Source organism: Choristoneura fumiferana, chromosome 26 (genome assembly GCF_025370935.1).
Source record: "Choristoneura fumiferana chromosome 26, NRCan_CFum_1, whole genome shotgun sequence".
Taxonomy (NCBI): domain Eukaryota; kingdom Metazoa; phylum Arthropoda; class Insecta; order Lepidoptera; family Tortricidae; genus Choristoneura; species Choristoneura fumiferana.
In genome coordinates this window covers 5,244,946-5,266,707 of record NC_133497.1, presented here as the reverse complement: position 1 = coordinate 5,266,707, position 21,762 = coordinate 5,244,946, and the positions used below count along the sequence as shown (strand labels likewise).

General features: G+C 39.2%; 1 protein-coding gene and 1 long non-coding RNA gene across 2 annotated transcripts in view; one reads left to right on the top strand and one right to left on the bottom strand.

Annotated features, from left to right (window-relative positions):
* Window positions 1-803: 803 nt before the first annotated feature.
* On the bottom strand, window positions 804-21,062 carry fbl (pantothenate kinase 3 fbl). The gene is made up of 11 exons (XM_074108196.1): window positions 20,666-21,062; window positions 15,523-15,611; window positions 14,720-14,826; window positions 13,401-13,579; window positions 12,749-12,922; window positions 10,678-10,818; window positions 9,644-9,795; window positions 8,381-8,557; window positions 7,122-7,257; window positions 5,771-5,886; window positions 804-4,387 (listed from the first exon to the last, which is right to left on the bottom strand). The coding sequence occupies exons 1-11, from the start codon at window positions 20,693-20,695 to the stop codon at window positions 4,276-4,278; spliced, it is 1,413 nt and encodes a 470-aa protein (XP_073964297.1). The 5' UTR covers window positions 20,696-21,062; the 3' UTR covers window positions 804-4,275.
* LOC141442989 (uncharacterized) overlaps window positions 16,673-21,762 on the top strand; it is a 52,358-nt gene continuing 47,268 nt past the window's right edge. Inside the window, exon 1 of the long non-coding RNA XR_012452997.1 lies at window positions 16,673-16,836. This is a non-coding gene — a long non-coding RNA (uncharacterized lncRNA). The remainder of the gene's footprint in view (window positions 16,837-21,762) is intronic.

Below are 21,762 nucleotides of genomic sequence, written 5' to 3'. Positions count from 1 at the left end.
ACTCTACATGGTCAGGGTGGCTCATTTAGATCGGTCAGTATGGGAAAGTCTGAAACTATCAGACATACGAAGATCTGTTCTTAGGAACCATGCCATCGATTTTAGTAACAAGAAAAACTGCATTCAAACATTTAAAAAAAAACTTGTATTCAGCTCGAAATCGAACCTAGGCCTGCCGGATAATTTGAAAAATAAAACTTACATTATTAAAGACTACGAAATACAATGCATATTATTTCATCTAGATACCATGTTTCATAGAAACATTGATTGCTTATGACCGACACTACCGATATCCAAATAGAAATAATGTATTATGTTTTATTTTTCAAAACGACCGGGTTCGATTCCCGAACTGAGTAAAAGTTTTTTTTTACCCTGTATATCGATTATTAATCTCTCGATGCGACCTTACCCCACGCTGTCTTGATCTTTGAGTATTTATCTAGAACTAGATAAATAACTATTCTAGATAAATACTCGAAGGTCTTGATGGACCGAGGCTGACTGAAGTAGCAAGACAAATCGTCACTACTTTGAAAATATGTCAACGAAATTGAACCTTGACACAATGTTCATAAAGTTCACTAAGAAAATTATCTATTTTAAGGTACGAGTTTTTTTTAAGTAGTGACGAAATACGAACGTTTACGAGATAATACGATGGAAAAGGATTTTAATACATCTGCACATTTTCTAGTGTCATAATCGCTAAAGACGATAAACTTACGTGTCAACAATAGTGGTGGGAGTAGGAGTGGTGGGAATTAATTGAAACTTGTTTTACCAATAAAACAACAGAATGTAATAGATTATTTTATTTCTATTCATATAAAATATTTAAAATCAGCCCTCTCTTACATATAATATACCGCGACTTTGCGCGCCGACACCGCCAAGCATTGATTCACATACATACATTTAAAACAGCACTGCAAACAGTAAATTTCATTTCACCAAATTAATTTTGCTTAAAGTATAATTTCACCGAATGTTCACTTTGCAGAAGTAAAAGCTCAACGAAACGAACTTTTGGAATGATAAATAAAATCACCCATTTCATTTGCAACAAACATTTAACATAGCCATTTCATCAAAATTGGGGCAAAGAAAATTCGAGCAAACATTACTATAGGCAAATGTAATTAGGTCAAATTCGTTTATTAGATCGTATTGTAACCAAATTTACATCAGTATGCCAAGTTTAAAGTCAATCGGACCGCTGGAAGTGGGTGAAATTTAGCTTCCAAGATTTGATCCAAACAAATTAATAAAAAGGGCAAGCTTTTTCAATAATATTCCTCAATCCCTTGAATGACAGAAAACTGAAACTGACGGTAGAATGAGCGTCAAATGTCAGAAACATCGAGAAACAATTTATTTTACATATTTTTACAGGGAGGCTAACCCCTAACCCAGATTTAACTCCAGACCAAGCGTCCATACCCTTCGAACGCCACGGTCGGCAAAACGCGACAGCTGAAAATCGTGCCATAGGTACCATGTCGGCATTTTGTGGCGCCTACGGAACGATTTTCAAAAATTTTTTTGTCTGTGGCCAACCGTGGCGTCCAAAGGGTTAACAGAATTATATTTACTTAATAATCAAAATTTTAAATAATACTATAGTTGTATTGCCTGTACGTTCGTCATTTTGACGTTTTCTTTAGCCACACAAACAATGAAGGTATGCCTCCTTTGCAGTGATTATCATTTTAAATGTAAAACTGCATTCACACTGACAGCCATAGCAGCGACAAGACAACGCGATTTTTTAGGCGCAGACGATGAGCGTTCCTCAGAAAACGCTTACAAAACTGATTGAATCGCGTTTGCAACGCCGCAACGCGTCGTCTGCGTCTGAAAAATACGCCGCGCGAATAGACCCTCATACCCTGCTATAGTAAAGACAAACTAATGATTATAACAGACTGTAAGTATCAATACAAGCGCTAAGCTAACCGCCAAGCTAAACCTCTGCCTCAAATAAATAAAACACTACTTTAACACCCTTTGCGCGCCCGGTTAAAATCAATATCACATACGAAATAAGTCACATCGCATACACCAAATAAAAATATAAATTAACTATAAAAACACCATATAAAAACGTACCCACTGTTTTAAACTAAACACTAATTTACTAATACACAACTTAGTGTATCGCAGAGAGCGGGTCGCGCTTAATTTTGATTATGCGAAAGTCAAACTGATCTTTTATAATTTCTGATGCGTGATGTGATTTTCCGTAGCGCCAACTAGAACTCTAAGAAAGCCATATTATAAACAGTGATTAAAAAAATGATTAAATCATGTGCAGTAACTTTTCCGCCGCCTTAATCACCATGTAGTCATGACGGCATCTTATTCATAACCTCCAGTTTTGGAAACAATGTCTATAAAATATCAAAAAACAACCGCCCTCCTACACTAAAACACTGCGTTTCACGCAACGAAAATTTATCATAATAATATCAAAAATACATCTAAACATTGGAAATATAATTTGTGCATTAAGGAATGAACTAATTTCGACAAGATCTATAAAACGGAATACAAAGAGTAATGGGCATCGGACCGCGCACTCGCGGACCGAGGGTTCCTTACAAAGTATATGTCAAAATATACGCTATAAACGACCGTATTTAGAAACATTCGGAGTTATCATAGAGCTTCTAAACTACGCAGTGTGGGCTCTCAAATGTTGTTGTCAAAATTTGTGCATCTTTCAGATGTCTATCTATTACGGTTCTTGAGATATAGCCCCGTGACGGACAGACAGTGAAGCGGCATTAACAGATTGTTTACTATATTTAGATAGGTTAATACTGGCCGTTTTGCTACTATTTCTGCCGTAAGATTAACGGTACAATTCCGACGATGACGACCGCAACCGGCGACCGCGACGTACGTCCGCGACCCACCGCTGGTACGAATTAAAAAGAAGCACTGACGGTTGCTAGCGACCGCGTCGCGCGTCTAAGTTCATTTAAGCAATGAAGACCTAACTTCAACAACCTATTATTTATTTCTGCGTCATTTGGTACACATTTTTTACATAAGTTATTTTTATTTATAAATATAACAGTTTTATTATAATTAACTATACAGGCATGAATTCAGCATAAGACTTTAGTATTGATCTTCTCTCAAGTTTTGGAGCTTATTTTTTATTTTACCTATTTTCTGACCGCTTGTTTCGTAGTCATTACATTATGTCATTAATTTTAACTTAGTCGTACTTTAATATGTCAATTAACTTTAACTGACACTTAAATCGACCCGGTTTCAAATATTTCTATCAAATATCTGAATTTTAAGTCTCTCAGGGCGTAAATCTGACAGCTAAAGTCAAATAAAAAGTCTACATTTAGGCATACCGTCCGTTTAATGAAAAGGACCGCAGGGAAGAAAGCCCATGAAGCAAATCGTCCGCAATTAAAAATGCACTTGTAGCAAATCGTCATCAACGAAAAATGACAAAAAAAAAGTCACTGATGCATAATTACACTATTATTAACAAGAAGAAATACATTAAATGTACGTCACGGCTGAAATAAATTGAAAATTATACCTTTCTATGTAGCTAATTCATTATATTTAATATAGCTACTCATTTCCTTAAAAAAAGAAATACGATATTTTTTGCTAAAGATAATTCTTTGATTAGTTAGTAGTGTGGAGTATATTAACATCGGACGTTTTGCTCCCGTGGTAATTTTGATTTGTTGACACAGGGCCTTTGAATTTGCGGACGTTTCGCTCCCATGACGTATTAAGTTACGGACTTTTGCTGTGCTATGAGGACCTATCAATCCTAATAAGACAACAATACGTCAATTAACTTTAATAAACACTTAAATCATCTTTTTTTTTAATAAATCTGAGTTAAGTGACCAATTAACGTTTCTGAGTGCTTAAATCCGCTTTGTTAGAGTTAAGCGATCATCTGGCAAAAGTACTAGGCTGGCATAACCGTGTGGGCGGTTCACCTGTGGCATATAATAAAGTAACAATGTGAAAGATCGTCATAATCATACATAACATAATTATTACTGCATACTTAGAAAGGTCTTTAATAAACACTTAAAAATTGCCATAATTATCACTGCCACACTTATAAACGTCAATTAATATTAAAACACACTGAAATCGCCCTATTTTTAATTAATTCTGTTTTAAATCACCAATTGACGTCTCTGAGTGCTTAAATCCGCTCGTTAAAGTTAAGCGATCGTCATTAAAGTACTAGGCTGTCATAACCGTGCGGGCGGTTCACCGGTCTGCCTGCCTAGGTTCCGCGTGGGGCGTCGCGTGCCGGGACACGTTCTCTTTGCGATGGTTCTTGTCATCTAGTTCGAGGAGGCAGCCGACCGCACCAAAATATCTGAAAATAAGTTTTTGGTAAAATAGTAGATTGTACAACAAGTGCATAAAACGAGCCATTTTACCCGAGGCGTTCGCTCGAGCCGGTACGGCGAGGGTGGATAGACACGTCGAGGGGAAAATGGGTTTGATGCTCGAGTTTTACACTCTGCTTTTCACTTCGATGGCGAGGAAATGAAATATCAACAGTGGAAACAATTGTTCACTTACTATGTATGTACCTTTTATTGTTCATGAATTACTATATAATTTTTAGTTTTATTGATTTATTAGATTGATTTAGTTTTAAATAAATTAAAAATAATTAAAAAAAAACATGTAGAAACTTCTTAGTTTGTGGCTGTTTACACCTGATTGCCTTGGTCTTAGACGAAGATTTTATTTTCTGCACTAGAGCATAAAAAGTCATCTTATGTCGCCTAGATACAGCAGCGTAAACACGAACTTTACGAGCATGAGAAGTGAAAATTTAATTTTTTATACAAGGTTTTTTTTGCTGAGTGTACTTGTATTGTCACCCCAAACTACATTTGCATAGCGAATTTCAAGTCGGTGCTATTAACCATTGAAGAGTTCCGGCCTGTGGAGACGATCCTGGCTGGACTACCAGGATGTCACTAGAATTTGTTCGACTGTACGTATCATCGGAAAGTTCGAGGTTTTATTTAATAGAAACATAAATAAATAAAACTGTCGATTTGTTGATAACATTGATAAAAAGCGGTGCTCTCTCCCTACAATCTGTCAATATTTAGCCGCACGCAAAATTCCGTTCCCTAATCTTACTCTTACTAATATTATAAATGTGAAAGTTCGTGAGTGAGTGAGTGAGTGAGTATGTTCGTTACTTCTTCACGCTGTAACGGCTGGATGAATTTGGATGAAATTTGGAAAAAAGTCAGTTTATAACCTGGATTACAACATAGGATACTTTTTAACCCGATATTCCCACGGGATAGGGATAAAATCTTGAAATAACAACCGCTGGGGGTTTAGAGTCATGAAATTGGGAATGGGTGTTTTAATTTAACGTCAATGAAAACCACGATGTAATTTTGGGGAATTGCCACGAAAATTTAATAAAATCCTCGAATTTCAATTCAACTGCTTTATCTAATGATTTACGCGTGCGAAGCCGCGGGTAAACGCTAGTAATAATATATAGGTAAGTATGATTAAGATACGGGATTTATTTTGAGCAAAATCTTCTATTATTTATAACATTTTGTCAGATTAAAATAAAATGAATATATCGGCCTTTCGGGCCCGTGTGCCTATGGTAAAGACGGTATTACTTGGCGGGCCAATTTGTGGTCCGCGGGGAGTGGGTTTAGCCAGCCTTGGTGTAGATGGCCCTAGGTACCGTATAGCGCAGTGAGCTCACCCCTCGTGTTCCAAGAACAGTGCCTTCAGCGCGCCGCGCGACCAGTACGACATCGCGTACGACAGAAGCTTCATAGACAACGGATTCACGCGCAGGAAGTTGCCGCAGAACACCACCTGAAACCAAAAAGCATTTTAGTCCGTTAAAAAAAAAAGGTGAAAATTTTCAAAGTGTAGACTGTAAAATGTAAAATATATGGTAGTTAATAATCGCCAATGAGGGCTATCGAGAATGAATTCGCCGCTAGAGGCGCTAGTGTAGCGTGAGGTCTCCGAAATGTCAAATCTCATAGTTTTTGGGTGAGCTACGCGGGTTTATTTATAATTAGAATAATTTTGTGAATATTTTGCAATATCTGAAATTAATTATGGCAAATATGCGTTCCGGGGCAATGAATGTCTGTGTTTTGAGACAGTTTTGTCTTTCGGAAACCTTTGTCCTCCCTTTTTTCCGAACAAAACAGGGACTATGCAACACTGTGGCATGCTCGATTTTAAGGTGTATTAAATATGATTTTAATCTAAACTTTGTTTTCACGCCCGTAATAACAGACTTTCAAAACGATACTTAAAAACCTCACGCAACAGTGCGCCATCTAGTGAGACAAAAAACGATAGCCCTCATTAGTAATGGCATAGGAAGAAACTGGTGTCTAAGACACAGGCTCAGCCTAGTTTAGACACCACGGTGTCGTATATTTAGACTAATCACCCTACATCTCATGTTATAACTATTAACAATGTAACTATTTGTCAATAAACATTATTATTATTATATTATTATGTTCTTTATTTACTTTCATTCTTAGGATTAGGTTTTATAATAGTTATAAAAAGTAAAATACAGAAAAGTACATACAAAATAAAAATATTATAAAAACCTAACCTAGTTTGCCGCCGGTAACGGGGTAGGGCCCAAGCTACCGGTGGTCAGGGCCGCAGAGTGAGGAACCTCCGGACGATGCGTGCCGTGTCCAGAAGTACCGCCTTCTTTCTTATATTATTATTATTAATAATGGTATTTATAGTATTTTATATAGTCGTTGCACATGCACAATGAGGGGTTTTAAATATAACATTAATTAATTTGTTTATTCAGACTATAAAGATCCATATATTATTAGTGATTTGCTTATAACTATGTTAGTATACCTATTGGACAAGCGATAGTGTGTTTATAATTAAATTTTGCATTATAGAGCACTCATCTTTTACAGCTATCGTCTTCAGGAGACATCAGAAGTTTATGTGTGTGTGTGTGTGTGCGTTTGCGTATGTGAGGCATCATAGGATGATGATAATGACCTATGATTATGATGATGATGGTGTGTGTGTGTGCGCGTCTGTCTCACCCGCTCTATCTTCTGGTTGCTGGCGCAGAGGCGCGCGATGGAGCCGATGTTGTTGGTGATGGTGACGAGAGTGGCGCGCGCCAAGTCCTCGCGGGACACCTTGGCCCGACGGTCGGCAGTGCACATCTGCCCGAAACTGGGGGGCAAAATTTGCAAAGTTAACGGTTTCTTCGGGCAAAATCTGACACTAAATAATATAGCTACAAATTAGTTCATAATCGGGAAATAATGTAGAGATGCACATCCTAAACCTAAATAAGTACTGCGTAAAAAAAAATACCAGCCCCAAACCAAACTTTAGAAAGTAATAGTCTGTACGTATTTTGTCGGAAAAAAATCGTATATATCTTGCTTCCTCAACTGCTTATTGAAGTTTACTGAAACTATTTTTTTTTATTCGACTGGATGGCAAACGAGCAAATTGGTCTCCTGATGGTAAGAGATCACCACCGCCCATAAACATCTGCAACACCAGGGGTATTGCAGATGCGTTGCCAACCTAGAGGCCTAAGACGGGATACCTCAAGTGCCAGTAATTTCACCGGCTGTCTTACTCTCCACGCCGAAACACAACAGTGCAAGCACTGCTGCTTCACGGCAGGATTAGCGAGCAAGATGGTGGTAGCAATCCGGGCGGACCTTGCACAAGGTCCTACCACCTGCAAAATTGATTGATTGAGGAAGCATGACAAATACGAACTTTCCCGACAAAATACGATAGAAAAACTTTATCTCATAGACCTACTACGAAATTCTAAAATCAAAGTTCGTGTCTGACGCTTATACTATTTAATGCGCGAATGAGGGAGAGGGATAGTACGATACGAACTTCGCGAGTGAATTCACCGCTAGAGGCGCTAGTGTAGCGAGAGGTCTCCGTAATGTCAAATGTCACTGTTTTTGGGTGAGCTACGCAGGCTTATTTATAATTAGAATAATTTTGTAAATATTTTGCAATACCTGAAATTAATTATGGCAAATATGCGTTACGGGGCAATGAATGTCTGTGTTTTGAGACAGTTTTGTCTTGCGGAAACCTGTCCTCCCTTTTATCCGAACAAAACGGGACTACGCAACACTGTGGCGTGGCATGCTCGATATTTTTATGGTACGGTTTTAAGGTATAAAATATGATTTATATGTAAATTTTGTTTTCACGCCCGTAATAAAAAACTAACCACTATACTTCAGGTAGGACCTTAAGGTGTCTACAGTGGCGCCAACTGGTGAGCGCGAAAACGGGTGCCCTCATTACTGACCTGCTAGCGACGAGGTCGCCGGCCAAACCGAACCTCGCGTAGTCGCCGCCATAGATGTCGCGGATCAGTTTGTCGACGGTGGTGTTGTCGCCAGACGCGGCCAGAGATATAGCCTCCTCGTAGCTGCTACAGCCTGTCAGGAGGCAGCAGAGGCCGAGGAAGGTTCCGCCGCCGAGACTGTCAACAAATAGATAAATTAAGATTGGTTTTTGGAGTCGCTGCTTAAGAACGTTTACACCTGCTGAGCTGGCAACGTTGCATTTTTGTTAGTTTTTTTCGATTATTCCATAAAAATTGAATGAAAATTAATAATGTTGTCTGATAGAACACTTCTTGATATATAAGTTAATGTGTCTACTCCAATAATTATTCGTTATAGACTTTTACTTTCTCTAAAAACCGGTCATAAACATTAATTCGTTTTTAAGGAATATAAAAATCTATCACGAGTAATGATTGGAGTAGACACATTGACTTATATGTATATTAAGAAGTGTTGTATCAGAAAACATTTTTAATTTTCATTAAATTTTTATGGAATAATCGAGAAAAACTAACAAAAACGCAACGTTGCCAGCTCAGCAGGTATAAACTCTCTAGTGACTAAATAAGAAAACAAACAAGCTGAGATATGTGGTGCATGCATAGGAGAAATTTGTGTCTGTACTCCTGTCCAGTGGTCGTGTAGAAGTATAGCACGCAGAACGGATAGCTGAGGACCTGAGTTCGATTCCCAGCGCTGCTCTTTTTCTGGTTTTTCTGTGCATCTATGTTTCAGTTTGCATTTTCGAGATTAGATAAATAAAATTTTCTCAATAATGGTATGAAATGTTGCCATTACGTCATCAAAAACGTCGTAGAAAGTAACGCATCCTGGAGACTGGGCTAGTGTCCAGGAAGTAACCTCGTACTGTCCAGCAAGTAAGTATGACAGGGTCTAGCAGACTAAGCGAACAAGAGTCGCCCCCAATGACGGATTTGGTTATTCTGTCAGGTGGTGTACTGGTAGGCCCTAAGAACACTCTATACACATGCAAAAATATTTGCATAAATCTTCGTGCGTTGTCAAAAAAAAATCTCGAACAAGTAGATACTAGCATATAAATAAAGTACCAGTGCAGTGTGTAGATAAGTTAGTAGGTAGGAATACAAGTTGTTTTATCAAAATCGGTTCAGCCGTTTTTGAGATAGGTACTAAACTTTAAGGTGACAATGTCAGGGGTTTTCTATCTTCTTGCAGGTGAGGTCCTTTTACACCATTACCTGGTACCGCTGACGCGGTAATAGTCATTGGGCGCCTTCACCACCAGTATGGAGACGCCGCTGCCGATGTTGACCAGCAGGAACGGGTACGGGCTGGAGAAATCGAACGGCTGACGCTCGTACAGGCTCAGCGCTGCTTCCAAGTATGGCGGCTGCAAACAAAAATTGGTTCAACCCTTTATAGAGGAAGACTTTTGGCGCGCCAATCTTTTTCACAATCTATCCAACGAGTCCTTAATGCTTTTAATAGATTATAACAGTATGTGAACAATATAAATTTTGAGTCTTATGGATTACGATAATACGGACCAGGTCTGCTTATTATACAATTTTCCGGGATGAAAACTATCCTTTGTCCTCCTCCAGGACTCAAACTATCTGTATGCTGAATTTCATCTAAATCGGTTCAGCGGTTTAGATGTGATAGGGCAACAAACAGACAGACTTACAAACTTTCTCATTTATAATATCAGTGAGATAATTTTTCCCAGTGACTTTTTTTTTAAAAGTCAATCCGTAAATTCCAGAATTTTACAAAATTCCCAAACTTTATACCGTGGTCTTCATTGACGCTGTATTAATGTATTTATGATGTGGATATTATGACTGGGTGCGAGGAGATTGAAGACTTGAAGAGAAACAATTTTTAGCTGTAGTACGAGTAATATATTTTGGAAGGCACACGAGAGACAAGTTTTTCCTAGTTACTTAGGTAACCTAGTGTTGCTACAAATAATATATATAAAACAACATTGCCATATTATAACAGTATTAATAACAACTGTGCAGTTTCATGACCAAACCCGGTGGTTGAAATTGGGAATATTGGGACAAAAAGTTGCCTATGTGTTAGTTACTCCAGACGTCCAGCTATCACATATCATATTACATCCAAATCCGTCCAGTCGTATTAGCGTGAAGGAGTAACATTAACATATAATGTCCAACTTGTCCATCTTGTCCAGCATGGCTGTATACTAACTGCGTCTATCCATCTCGTCCAACTGGTCCAGCTGGTCCAGCAGTATACTGACCGTGTCGCTGGTGCTGTGCAGCGCCTGGGGCTCCGGCGGCGCCCAGTAGTAGCACTCGGCGGGGTGCCACGCGTCCACGAACAGCAGCCCCGCGATCAAGGCGTCCAACTCGTCCAGCTTCGACAGACGCATGTTTACTTCCTGTGGACGTGAGTACATACATACAATAACCTAACCATAAAATTCCATTTTTAATACAAGCTTTTTTGCTGACTGTACTTTTTGTTGGCTGTACTTGCATTGCCACCCAAACTACATTTGCATACCAAATTTCAAGTCGATGCTATTAACCGTTGAAGAGTTCCGTCCTGCGGAGACGATCCTGGCTAGACTACCAGGATGTAACTACCAGAGTATTGTATTGTCACGCAATTTACATAAGTATACCAAATATCAAGTCAATCCAACTACTGGAAGTTGGTCGAATTTGACTTGCAAGATTTGATTACAGACAGATGGACAACCGGACAGGTGAAACTAAATAATAGTACATTACTACCGAGGCCGGGAAACAGCAATTCGTGGATGAGTAGAGTTTGATGGATGAAGTGTAGCTAAGTTGCCATTTCCGCTAAGGCATTTTTAGTGCTTTTCTCCAATATTTAATCATCATCATCATCATCTCAGCCTATAAACGTCCCATTGCAGGGCACAGGCCTCCCCTCAGAATGAGAGGGTTTGGGCAGTAGTTCCCACGCGGGCCCAGTGCAGATTGGGAACTTCACACACACCATTCAATTGCTTCGCAGGTTTGTGCAGGTTTCCTCACGTTGTTTTCCTTCACCGTAAAGCTCTAAGTAAATTTCAAATGTAATTCCGCACATGAATTTCGAAAAAGTCAGAGGTGCGAGCCGGGGTTGAACCCACGATTCTCTGCTTGAGAGGCCATAGGTCAAACCACTCGGCCACACGGCTTCGATTTTGGCCAATATTTAATGCGTGGAAGTAATTAGTAAAAATAAAAGTAAAAGTAAAAAAGTAGAGAAATAAAGCAAAATCGTTAAAATATTAAATTAAATGCTCAGGCACGGTTTTAAAAAATTGCCCTTATACTTTCGCGCGATACTTTTTTTTTAAAGCTCAGTATAACTTAATTACAGTTTAAAGCGCTACTGAGCGCTTTTAGTTACTTCATCCATTTTGTTTTGTTAAATTGTGCTTGAACTCAAAAAAAAACACAATGGCACTGTTCGAGACAATTTTAAAGACGCTGTTTCTTCCTAAATTGAATCTAAGACTAGGACTTAAAAAGAAAAAAGGTAGAAGGAATCTGATCGTCAGGCTGTTTAGATTGACTTACCGTAGTCAAAACGTGAATTTAAAAAGTAAAAATCCTGCATGGTACAGTACGATTACTTGGAGTTAACACTTGCCAGATGGGCGTGCCTTCAGTCAATTTTCAACTTTGAGGTCATACAAATAAAATAGTTTTTACATAATCTGTAAACGTGGGTAGCGGTATACTAAAAATGGCTTTATTTGTATGACGTCAAAGTTGAAAATTGACTGAAGGCACGCCCATCTGTCAAGTGTTAACTCGAATTAATCAAACTGTAATGGTATTTCACACAATTTCTCGGCCGCCGTGAGTGATTCTATTTTTTTTTTTATTTGTGGCAGTCTATACGGAAGAACTTCGTGTACTTTGTTTGCGACAGTTTGGCGGACATTACAAACATATTTGAGAAAAAGCTTGTATAATAATTATAGTAAAACACAAGATAGCATGTACGTATTACATATTATCATATCTGCTGCTGGCTAATGCTTCTATAAAAAAAAAAATGAAAAAATTATTTATTACCAAAAACAGAGACAATTATAAACATTAATTCGGCGCCACCCACACTAGGCAGAGCCTGTATCGTGGGAGTCAAAACATACAGGGTTACCGTTAAAAGTGCGGCTTGAAAGAAACAGACACTGATGTTATATAATAATAATAATAGTAATAAGTATAACTTAACTAAGTCACAACAAATAAGTGTGTGTGAACAAGTAAGTGTGTGTGTGTGTAATATATACTCTAAAAATTCCTGTTAAACGTAGTAGTGTCCCATGGCGTTAATACCTTGATGAAATTCTCTTCGAACTTGTAGGCGCCGCCGCCGGTCGCGTATATAGTATTGACCAGCGCGGCCATCCCCTTGGAGCGAGCCAGTTGCAGGAATGCGCCCACCTCCGTGGTGGGGAAGCGGATGAAGTGGAGCGTGCCGCGCCGCCCGCGGAGGGATACGTTGTCCATCTGGACGAACAAATAACAATTATTGAGGGTAGGACTTACGACTGTAGATACATGCCCCCTCTCAGTCACTATGCCACTTGTCATTGTGGAATACACGTCCCCTCCCCGTTGCTATGTCACCAGGCATTGTAGAAGCCTTTTCCACAACCAACGCCTCTGATCCCATCTACGTGCTATCGTATATACCCGTAGACACACATCCCCTCCCTGTTGCTATGGCACCAGCCACTGTGTAATTTTTTTCCACAACTAACGCCCTTTATCCCATTTACGTGCTATAGTATTTACTCGTAGACACACATCCCCTCCCCGTTGCTATTGCACCAGCCATAGTGGAAACCTTTTCCACAACCAATGCCCTCATCCCATCTACGTTCTATAGTATATACCCGTAAACACACATCCCCTCCCCGTTGCTATGGCACCAGCCATAGTGGAAACCTTTTCCACAACCAATGCCCCTCATCCCATTCCTGACCTGTAGATGCACATCGCGACGGCCTGTGTTGCCATAGGCGGAGTTCCGCGTGAGGTAACGCCTGATGTTTTTGAGGACTTCAGTCTCCTTGTCCAACTCGCGGCGGTTGGTCTCGCGAGGCTCGAAGTAGACAAGCTTGGTCAGAGTGCCGCCAATGTCCATGCCGAACCACGGCATGGCTGAAAAAAAAAAAAAGGTATATTTAAATGTCTGGGCTACTGAACTCGTTCTTCCGTACGGTTCAGAACAAATAAAAAAATATCAAAAAATGGAACAGACTAAAAAAAAATAATTCTACTAGTTTGAAGTCGGTGCCTTAGCCAGCTCGAGCCAGCAGGAGTGGTCGTCTACCTCACCTACATACTATATTGTGCTTCAATCACTCCTGTTGGCTAGTGCTGAGGCACCAACTTCAAAGTACTTTAAACTAGTAGAAAATTATTTTCAAGGTTAAAACCTAGTCGGTTTCATTTTTTTGCTACAAACTTTTTAATTTTTCTAACTACAAAGTGAGTTGTACTCAAACAGGATAGTACGAAACCAAAATTACGCGGTCTGCATTGACATCTATCTATGTACTAGACTGCATGTTTCTTACATCAAAACGGCGCACAAAAACAGTTCACAGCGCGGTTTTGTGAACAGTTTACTAGTCTGTTAACGTCCGTGACAGCGGTTGTGTCAAAGTAATATTTATGATTGATGCGCCGTGCGTTTTACTCCAAACAGCCATATCTGTCTGTCTGGCTTCACCCACAAAACACAGATAGTTCAGTAGTCAATCTCCTGTATGTACTTCACTTTTCATACCTACGCTCGGCGGTCGCTCTAAGGTTGTCAACTATGGCTTATGCACCAAAAACTATCGTGGTAGTGGCACTTGTATCTAGTTGATTGATTTATTGATGAGAATGAAACGGGAGGAATGGAAATATAAATTAATAACTCAAATATTTTAATTTTAATGTCATTGTTATATTATAAATTTGTCGTAGAAAATATCTTGCGACGATTTCGTTATTGGCGAAATTCATAATTAATTATTTTAAACAACCGTCCACTGAACAGTTATAGTAACTTTTTTTGTTGGTCCATTATTGCACAAAAAAGTTCACAGACGCGTGTCTCAAGCGGATGGCACTCGCGCTCGCACTGGTCCCAACCGGTCCGAGATATCGTGTCGGTGAGCAGTGTCTGTGTGCGTTGCTCGAGCGCACTTGTATGGAGATTGATTTCTGAATTATATGTGTTTTGTGGTAAACAGAAGCAAGGCCCTAGTGCCTTTGGCCCTTAGGGCGATTCAAGCAAAAAAAACTTACGCGGCGCATTATTATCTGGCGGAGTGGGCGGCGCCGGGTCCGCCATTTTGGCGCAGCTTTGCTTCGCTGGGTACGGAGAGCGGCGGGCGCGCTTGCAAAGGCTGCCCCTGCCAACAGATGGCGTTGGTATCAATATTCTGCTATAAAGAATCAAGCAAACAGTCAAGAGATGGCACTGATATCAATTTTTTATATTACATTAATTTAAACTTTCCAGTTTCTCTTTACACATGGCTTGTTCCAAATTTTACAGATTTTTAACTTACAGATTCTGAATTCTTAAAATGTAATGTTCGACCGCGGCAAACTTGTGTTTTGTCGAGTTATTCATTCATTGGTAATAATATAGAATTAAACACTGTATTCATCTATGATTTAGTATTGTTTAAAATTTTAATAATTATTTCCGATCCGATGCGTTTGGTGGAAATCATGCTTATGACTGTTAAGAGCGTTTATACCTGCTGAGCTGGCAACGTTGCATCGTTGTTAGTTTTCTCGATTATTCCATAAACAATAATGAAAATTAAAAATGTGGTCTGATAGAACTGTTCTTAATATATAAGTTAATGTGTCTACTGCAATAATTATTCGTGATAGACGTTAATAAAGATTTGTTCGTTTTTAAAGAATATAAAAGTCTATCACGAATAATTATTGCATTAGAAACATTAACTTATATATTAAGAACAGTTCTATCAGACCACATTTTTAATTTTCATTATTATTTTATGGAATAATCGAGAAAAACTAACAAAAATGCAACGTTGCCAGCTCAGCAGGTATAAGCGCTCGTAACTCACTTGACGAGCGCGCGCGGCACGGGGGTCGCGGAGGGAGCGCGGCGCGGCGGGCACGCCGCGAGGCAGCCCTCACAACGGTGCAGGCGCATCTGCGGACAAACATACACAGCATTAACCAATGGACTGAACAAATCATCTGTACCAGCGGCTCTCGAACTTATGGGACTTATTTGGAAAATTAAATATTTGCTGGTGCCCCAAAATAGTGAAAAACAACTGATTTAATGGGAGTTTTTTTAAATTTGATATTTTGGTGGGTTTTTGGTATTTTTTCTTTTATTTATTTATTGAAGAAGCCGTGGTGGCCTAGTGGTTCGACCTATCGCCTCTCAAGCAGAGGGTTGTGGGTTCGAACCCCGGCTCGCACCTCTGAGTTTTTCGAAATTCATGTGCGGAATTACATTTGAAATTTACCACGAGCTTTGCGGTGAAGGAAAACATCGTGAGGAAACCTGCACAAACCTGCGAAGCGATTCAATGGTGCGTGCGAAGTTCCCAATCCGCACTGGGCCCGCGTGGGAACTATGGCCCAAGCCCTCTTGTTCTGAGAGGAGGCCTGTGCCCAGCAGTGGGACGTATATAGGCTGGGATGATTTATTTATTTTAGGTTTTTTTGGCAATAAATATATATTTTTTTTAAATGAGAGCGAGGCAAACGAGCATGCGAGTCATCTGATGGGAAGTGATCACCACCACCGTGAATACCAACAACTAAAGAAGAGTCACTGCGTGGTGTGTTGCCGGCCTTTAATCTTTTAACCGCCGCGGTCGGCCACAGCCGACAAAAAAAAATTCTGAAAATCGTTCCATATGCGCCACGACATGCCGACATGGCCACTATGGCACTTTTTCCAGCTGTCGTGTTTTACCGACCGTGGCGGTCAAAGAGTAAGCAGGGTTTCTTAAAGTAGGGTCCACGGACCCCTCAGGGGTCCCCAGTACGAGTAGGTCAGTCTGTAAAAATATTTATTAGGAAATTTCCAAAAAAAAATTTGGCAGTGGTCCGTGGAATTGTTTAAGTTGTTGGTCTTTCTGCAACAAGTTTAAGAAACCCTGCTTTCAAGCCCCGATGTCGTAGTTGTTTGGAAACACAGCTGACGGAAGTTGATTCCACAATTACACTGTACGTATCGAGATGGTGACGATGGAATTTAGACTTTCGGCGGCCGATACGATGGTGGGTTTTAGCAGAAAATAAAAAATATTCAATGGTGCATGTGAAGTTCCCAATCCGCACTGGGCCCGCGTGGGAACTATGGCCCAAGCCCTCTTGTTCTGAGAGGAGGCCTGTGCCCAGCAGTGGGACGTATATAGGCTGTGATGATGAAAAAGAATATCCTCTTTTAGACCGGTCTGATGATAGATTACGATTCTTAAACCACCTATCGATTGAACGCAAAAGAAATATCTTAGATAACCTACTTTCATTATGACTTATATCCGCGATACGAATTTAAGTAGAAATGCAAGAATAGTTAAAAATCATATTTGGAATGGGCTAATTATTAGCTTTCATTTGATAACCATACATATTGTTACAAAACAATAGTAGATTATATAACGAGAGTATAAAACAAGCCATTTTACCCAAGACGTTCATATAGCCACACGAGCCGGTACGGCGAGGGTGGATAGACACGTCGAGGGGAAAATGGGTTTAATGCTCGAGTTTAACACTACTTTTCACTTAGATTGCTGCGAGGAAATGAAATAGCAACAGTGGAAGCAATGATTCACTTTCTATGTACCTTTTATTATTTATGCATTATTATATATATTTTTTAATTTGATTGATTAATTATGATTGATTTGTAGTTTAATACTAGCTGTTGCCCGCGGCTTCGCCCCCGTTGTCAATTTCATAAATTTTCTTCCATAAAAACCTTCTCCTGACAATTACGAACACAACAAAAAAAAAAATTAGTGAAATCGTTCCAGCCGTTCCCGAGCTTTGCGCTTAGCAACACATTTTACGATTCATTTTTATTTATATAATATATAGATAGATAAATTAAAAAATATATATATAGAAACTTTTTTGTTTGTGGCTGTTGACACCTGATTGATATAGCAGAATCCTTCGCTACATTCTGGATTCAATGTACGCCCTCCCCGTAAATACACCATTTTGCTCCCTCGCGACACAAATAACTATTTTATTCCCCCGCCATATTTTCGCAGACGCCATTTTGAAATACATATTACATATCCTATATAACTCTGGCAGTTATGATGGAGTTATAAAAACGCAAATAAATACGCAATAGATAATGCAGACGATTATCAAGTCGTCGTGAAGAATCTAAAGTTTTTTTTCATTTGTGTTTAAATATAGCCATTTATTTGTTCAGCTAGTGCTAATAAGAAATAACAATGACATAACGAATCTAACTCGAGTTGTATACATCCGCCATTATCAGAGATCGGACAAATGGATGTCATTGTTGGCATTAATATAGATGTCGGCGGCCGATCGTAAAATCCGCCAGAACACGAAATTCCTAGGCATATCGTGAAACGCCGCCATTTCATGATATGCCTAAACGTTGGCCAGGCATATCACGATGTGCCTGAGAAATAATACGGCAGATCGATTAGAGCAACGCATTCGTCGATATTCCTAGCTCTATACCGGGCACATCGTAAAATAGTTTCTTATTTGGCCACTGGTGGCGCTGCGTATGCAATGGCGGCCGTGACCAGCTGACCGGCCGTGTTTGTTTAGCACGTGAAAAATGTCGGCGTCGCAAAAAAATGATCTTTAAACCGAAAATAGTGATTGAATTCAAAATAGAAGTGCAAAAGAAGCTTTTGAACATCAGCTCCGTTCTTTTTATGTGAATCAAACGAATTCTGTGCACAATGTGAAAAAACCATGGACGTCTGCCCGTATTTTAGAGGTTAGTATTTTGTTGGTAAATAAAGTATTCACTAGTTGTTATTTATTTATATAGAAAAATTTAGGTACGACGAGTGAAGCGAGGAGTGGTTAGTATTAATTGTGATCACGACGCACGAGCCGAGCGAGCGAAGCGAGCGGGCCGCGGTAGCGGCCGGCGAAGTGCCAGAACCGATATGGCGGCGTTTCATGATATGCCTAGGAATTTCATGATCTGCCTAGACTGGCCAAATCATGAAATGGCGGCGTTTCATGATATGCCTAGGAATTTCATGATCTGCCTAAACGTCACTAGGCAAATCGCTAAACGACGAGTTTTGAACGATATGGCGGATGTCCCTTAGCCCAATTCATGAAATGGCGGCATTTCACGATATGCCTAGGAATTTCGTGATCTGGCGGATTTTACGATCGGCCGCCGACATAGACATGACTCCAAAGATCAATTAATTATTTTTACCTGTAATTTAATTTGTATACTTCGTAAAATATTAATCAATAAATTAAATACAGACTTATTGTGTAGATTTATTAAAGTAAACAAAAAATATTTTTTCTAAATTTTCATGGGTAAGTTTGTTCCTTTTCAAGTCTTAGCGATTATCACTAAGAAATCAATTAATAAAACCCATTTTGTCCAGTCTCTGGCCATTATAGACATCGGAGTTCTCTAGCTGCTCATAAATAAAGGTCTCTACCCACTGTACCGTATCATACCATGATCGTAATGAACGTATCAGGCACGGAATGTCGCGACAGGGACTATGACGAGTCAACGGCGTGTCATACCCATAAGAAGCGTATCGGCACCGTTGTTGACGCTTCGTGCATGCCACGCGACGGCGACTGTTGTTTAAGAAACATGCTAGTGGGCATAAGCAAATATTTTTTAACCCCTGACGCAAAAAGAGGGGTGTTATAAGTTTGACCGCTATATGTGTCAGTCTGTGGCACCGTATCTCTGAAAGGGGTGGACCGATTTGAATGCCGTTTTTTATTATTTGAAATCAGGGTTTCTAGCTATGGTTCTTAGACATGTTTCATCTAAATCGGTTTAACCGTTTTTCAGATATTGAACTTTGAAATGACAAAGTCGAGGGTTTTCCAAGTTTTTGTTGATTAGGCTATTCAATACAAAGAATATAATTTTTGTCTGACTCATTCCTATTACGGTCATGGTATGGAACGGTGTAGTGGGTAGAGACCTTAGGAAATCAATCGTATTGACATTCGAGTACGCGTTTGAACTATTCTTTAACTCTTTATGTTTCGACAGTCGTTACTATAATACTTTTTACTTTAATATTACTATAATATTTTTTTTGTAAATTCACACTTTTGCCACATCTATATGTTTGTAGTGAAGTGATCAAGTCAAAACATACTGTTTGTCAAATCTAGCGATTATTAATTATGAAAGATCGATAGAATCGATTTTGCTACATAGCTATATTATATTTCCATATAAAGTTTATTTATATTTCCATTATTAACCCACGACGCAAAAAGAGGGGTGTTATAAGTTTGACGACTATGTGTGTCTGGTGTATCTGTGTGTCTGGCTGTGGCACCTTAGCTCTTAAACGGGTGGACCGATTATAATGCGTTTTTTTATTTGAAAGCAGTGTTTCTAATCTAGCGATGGTTCTTAGACATGTTTTATCAAAATCGGTTCAGCCGGTTTTGAGATATTGAACTTTGAAGTGACAAAGTAGGGGGTTATCCAACTTTAAGTTTGGTTAGGTTATTGGACAAATGATTTTTTCTCGACGTAAATTGTTTCATTTAGATTAGTCAGGTTATCTTTACTTCAGTAAAAGTTGACTCTATCGAATAGTTTTGTCACAAATAGTCCTCACCTCTATTTTGGAAGGAGAACATCCCATTCTCTCTTTGAAACAATCTGTCTTTTTTTTTTTATTCGACTGGATGGCAAACGAGCAAGTGGCTCTCCTGATGGTAATAGATCACCACCGCCCATAGACACCTGCAATAACAGGGGGATTGCAGATGCGTTGCCAACCTAGAGGCCCAAGATGGGATACCTCAAGTGCCTGTAATTTCACCGGCTGTCTTACTCTCCTCGCCGAAACACAACAGTGCAAGCACTGCTGCTTCACGGCAGGATTAGCGAGCAAGATGGTGGTAGCAATCCGGGCGGACCTTGCACAAGGTCCTACCACCTGTCTTCTTTTACAACAGTTTTTCAGTAAATCCTAGCAACTAGGCATCTGAAAATTATACCTTAGATTTCTCTTCTTTGCTAGTATCCATAACACTTTGCCGGCCGGCACTCTGTTTGTTTACAAACACATAATATCACTTTTATGAGTTTCAATGCGTACGATATCAAATTATAAGAATTTATATTCACTAATTAACTTTAACCCACTATGTTCTTAAACAAAATCCAATAATAATTGTCATTTGATTCTCTTTGCGAAACCAATGAATTATTAGTGTATTTCTAAACGAGAAAAAAATGTTTCAAATAACACCAAAAGATAGTTTGTTCGTTAGACTGATTATTTAGATTAATTTTAGTCCAAAGAATGTAAAAAGAATTACACAAAAATGTATTTAAAATTGTTGTTTTACATCACAAATAGTAATCCACTACTCAAATCGCGTCAACATTACTCAAAACGCAAATTGTAATTGTATCAAGCAATCCCAAGGCTCAGATAACTTATCTGCTGATAAGACAGAATACAAACACACATTTTGTAGGTTTGTAATTAATTAAATCAGTAATATTTATAGCTAATATTCAGCAATTGTCATTTAATTTAATTTTATTATTTCATTCATTTCATCAAAAACACCTGTACAATTTTATTGAGGTGACGTGATGAGGTTGAAATAAGTGTTGAGGTAAGTTAAGTTGTGGTTAAGTGTCAAATGAATAGTAACAGTCTAAGCAGCAAGTGGTCTAAAATTATTTGACTTAATAGTCGACGGAGCACAGCGAGCGGAGCTCCTATTCCGCATGGCTGAGGCGCTTCGCGTCTTGACGCAACTCTAACCTAACCTATGATTATTTTAAGTTTTCGACAAAAAACAGGTTACAGTTGCTTTTAGACCACTTGCTACTCAGACCAGTTGCTTCTTAGACCAGTTGCTACTCAGACCAGTTGCTTCTTAGACCAGTTTCTACTCAGACCAGTTGCTTCTCAGACCACTTGCTCCTTAGACCACTTGCTAATCAGACCAGTTGCTTCTTAGATCAATAATTGGTACTTAGACCAACTGTTTTTTGACAACCCTCGCAGATCTCCGGTGTTAATGCAGCCCGATTACGGTCATAGCAACAAACAAAGCCGCAGTAACAACACTAATAC